General features: G+C 36.0%; 1 protein-coding gene across 1 annotated transcript; it reads right to left on the bottom strand.

The window, feature by feature from the left end:
- Nucleotides 1-127: 127 nt before the first annotated feature.
- Nucleotides 128-1,057, bottom strand: LOC107296882 (olfactory receptor 10G6-like). The gene has a single exon (XM_015826235.1). It carries the CDS (start codon nucleotides 1,055-1,057, stop codon nucleotides 128-130), a length of 930 nt encoding a protein of 309 aa, XP_015681721.1.
- Between the last annotated feature and the right edge of the window lie 989 nt (nucleotides 1,058-2,046).

Raw genomic sequence — 2,046 nt, 5'->3', positions numbered from 1 at the left:
CATGCATTTTACAATTTGATCCGTATTCATCTTCTCTGTAATTTAATAATAGTTTTAGAAAAGAAAACCCTTCCAGAAAACCTCTCTTGAATCTTTGGAGGTCTAATCTAGCTTAGTCTGCATGCTGTTAGAATTTCCTAATCCTATAACTTAGGCTCAGCATGGAATCTTTCATCTCCTTGTTCCTTAATGTATAAATGAGTGGATTAAGGAACGGAGTCCAGGTGGTATAAAAAAGAGCCATAACCCCACTTAGAAGATCCTGAGTCCCTGTTCTCAAATAATTAAAAGCTGGAGGCACATAGCAGATTATCACCACAATGAGGTGGGAGGAACAAGTAGAGAATGCCCGTTGTCGTCCTTCAGCTGAGGGGATTCTGAGAATGGCAGTGACAATATACACGTATGATATTGCAATGAGGAAGACACAGATGATCGCTACTAAGCCAATATCAACCAAGGTAAATATCTCCTGGAACCACGTGTCTGAACATGCCAATTTCAACAGGGAAAGAATTTCACAAACAATGAAGTTCACTTCATTCTTGAGTCCATAAGGCAAGCTGTAGGACAATGAAGTAACCATGATGGAATGCACACATCCACCAAACCACGTGCCCAAGGAAAGACAAAGGCACATTCTGTGATTCATCAGGATGTTGTAATGAAGAGGCTTGCAGATGGCCAGGAAGCGGTCATAGGCCATGACAGTATACAGAAAGAATTCCGAACAACTCACAAAGTGGTAGAAGAAGAGCTGGGTCAGACAGCCTCCAAAAGAAATAACTTGTCCTCCTTCCACAAACCCACCCATCACCTTTGGGACCACTATGGTGGATACTGAAATATCCATGACAGCTAAGTTGCAGAGAAAAAAATACATTGGTTTCTGTAAGTTATATTTAGATGCTACAGTCAATAGGATCAGAATATTCCCAATGATTGAGAGTAAATAGACAAGGAGAAATAAGAGGAATAAGGGAATATAGAGCTGTTGAGGAAATGGAACGCCCAAGAGGACAAATTCAGTCCAGTCTGTTTGATTTTCACACCCCATTCATACAATAGTCCTCTCTGGAAAAATCAGATTTCTGTGGGAGACGATTAGCAAAAACTAAAAAATTCTGAGATTTTCTTTCTGGAAATATTTCAGGGTTCAGAAAGTGCTCTTGGTGAGCTATGGTGCTAAACAAGATTCTTAAAGTCTTCCAAGCTAGAGAATCATGTTCTTTTCACTCACAGCCCAAAAGTTTTTGGTTTTTTTTGAATTGTTCTTTTTTGTTGTTGAAAATAGAAGCTTGGAGATGTGAATTTTAAATTTCAGTGAATCTGCCCAAGATGCAAGAAAGATCAATGGAGAAACTCAGGAGAAAAATCTTTATGTTGAAATATGGTATTTCCGCATTCTGCAGCAAAGATACTTTTTTTCAGTTATTCACCAAGAGCCTGAACCTCCATTCAACATATTCTTGAACTTTTAAATTGTTTTTTTCTCAGAAAATATAGTGTCTTTATGTTTCCAAGCCATTTATATAAATTCTTCAGATTTCCCATTTATAGAAAGGAGAAGATTTGCCTTAGAAAGAATGACATAACCTGGAGAAAATTCTTGGAAACAGATGATAGAAACAATTGTGAACAAGACAAAACACATAACATATAACTTCAAATGCATTCTAGTCTCTTCATTGGAGGCTTAGAATCTACCCAATTTTTCTTCTATCATTCTATACCATACCTTCCTATGGTTTTCCTTTCCCAGGTTCTTCAGAACATTTTAAGAGCAGATATTTTTTTGGGGAAAAAAAATAAACTACTGTAGTCTTTTAGGTAGTTATTATTATTTATTATTTTATTATTATTTTAATTTGTATACCGCCCTTCTCCCATAGGACTCAGGGCGGTTCACAGCATATTAAAAACAAATAGTAAACACAAAATACAAAAAATTACAAAATACAAAAATACAGAAAATAAACCCCGATAAAAGCCGAATTAAAACCAAATATTACAAGCTGTGTTTCGAATTAAATACTTTTAAAATTA

The sequence above is a fragment of the Protobothrops mucrosquamatus genome, unplaced genomic scaffold (genome assembly GCF_001527695.2).
Source record: "Protobothrops mucrosquamatus isolate PMUCROS unplaced genomic scaffold, P.Mucros_1.0 scaffold3014, whole genome shotgun sequence".
NCBI lineage: Eukaryota > Metazoa > Chordata > Lepidosauria > Squamata > Viperidae > Protobothrops > Protobothrops mucrosquamatus.
This window is presented reverse-complemented; position numbering and strand designations above follow the sequence as displayed.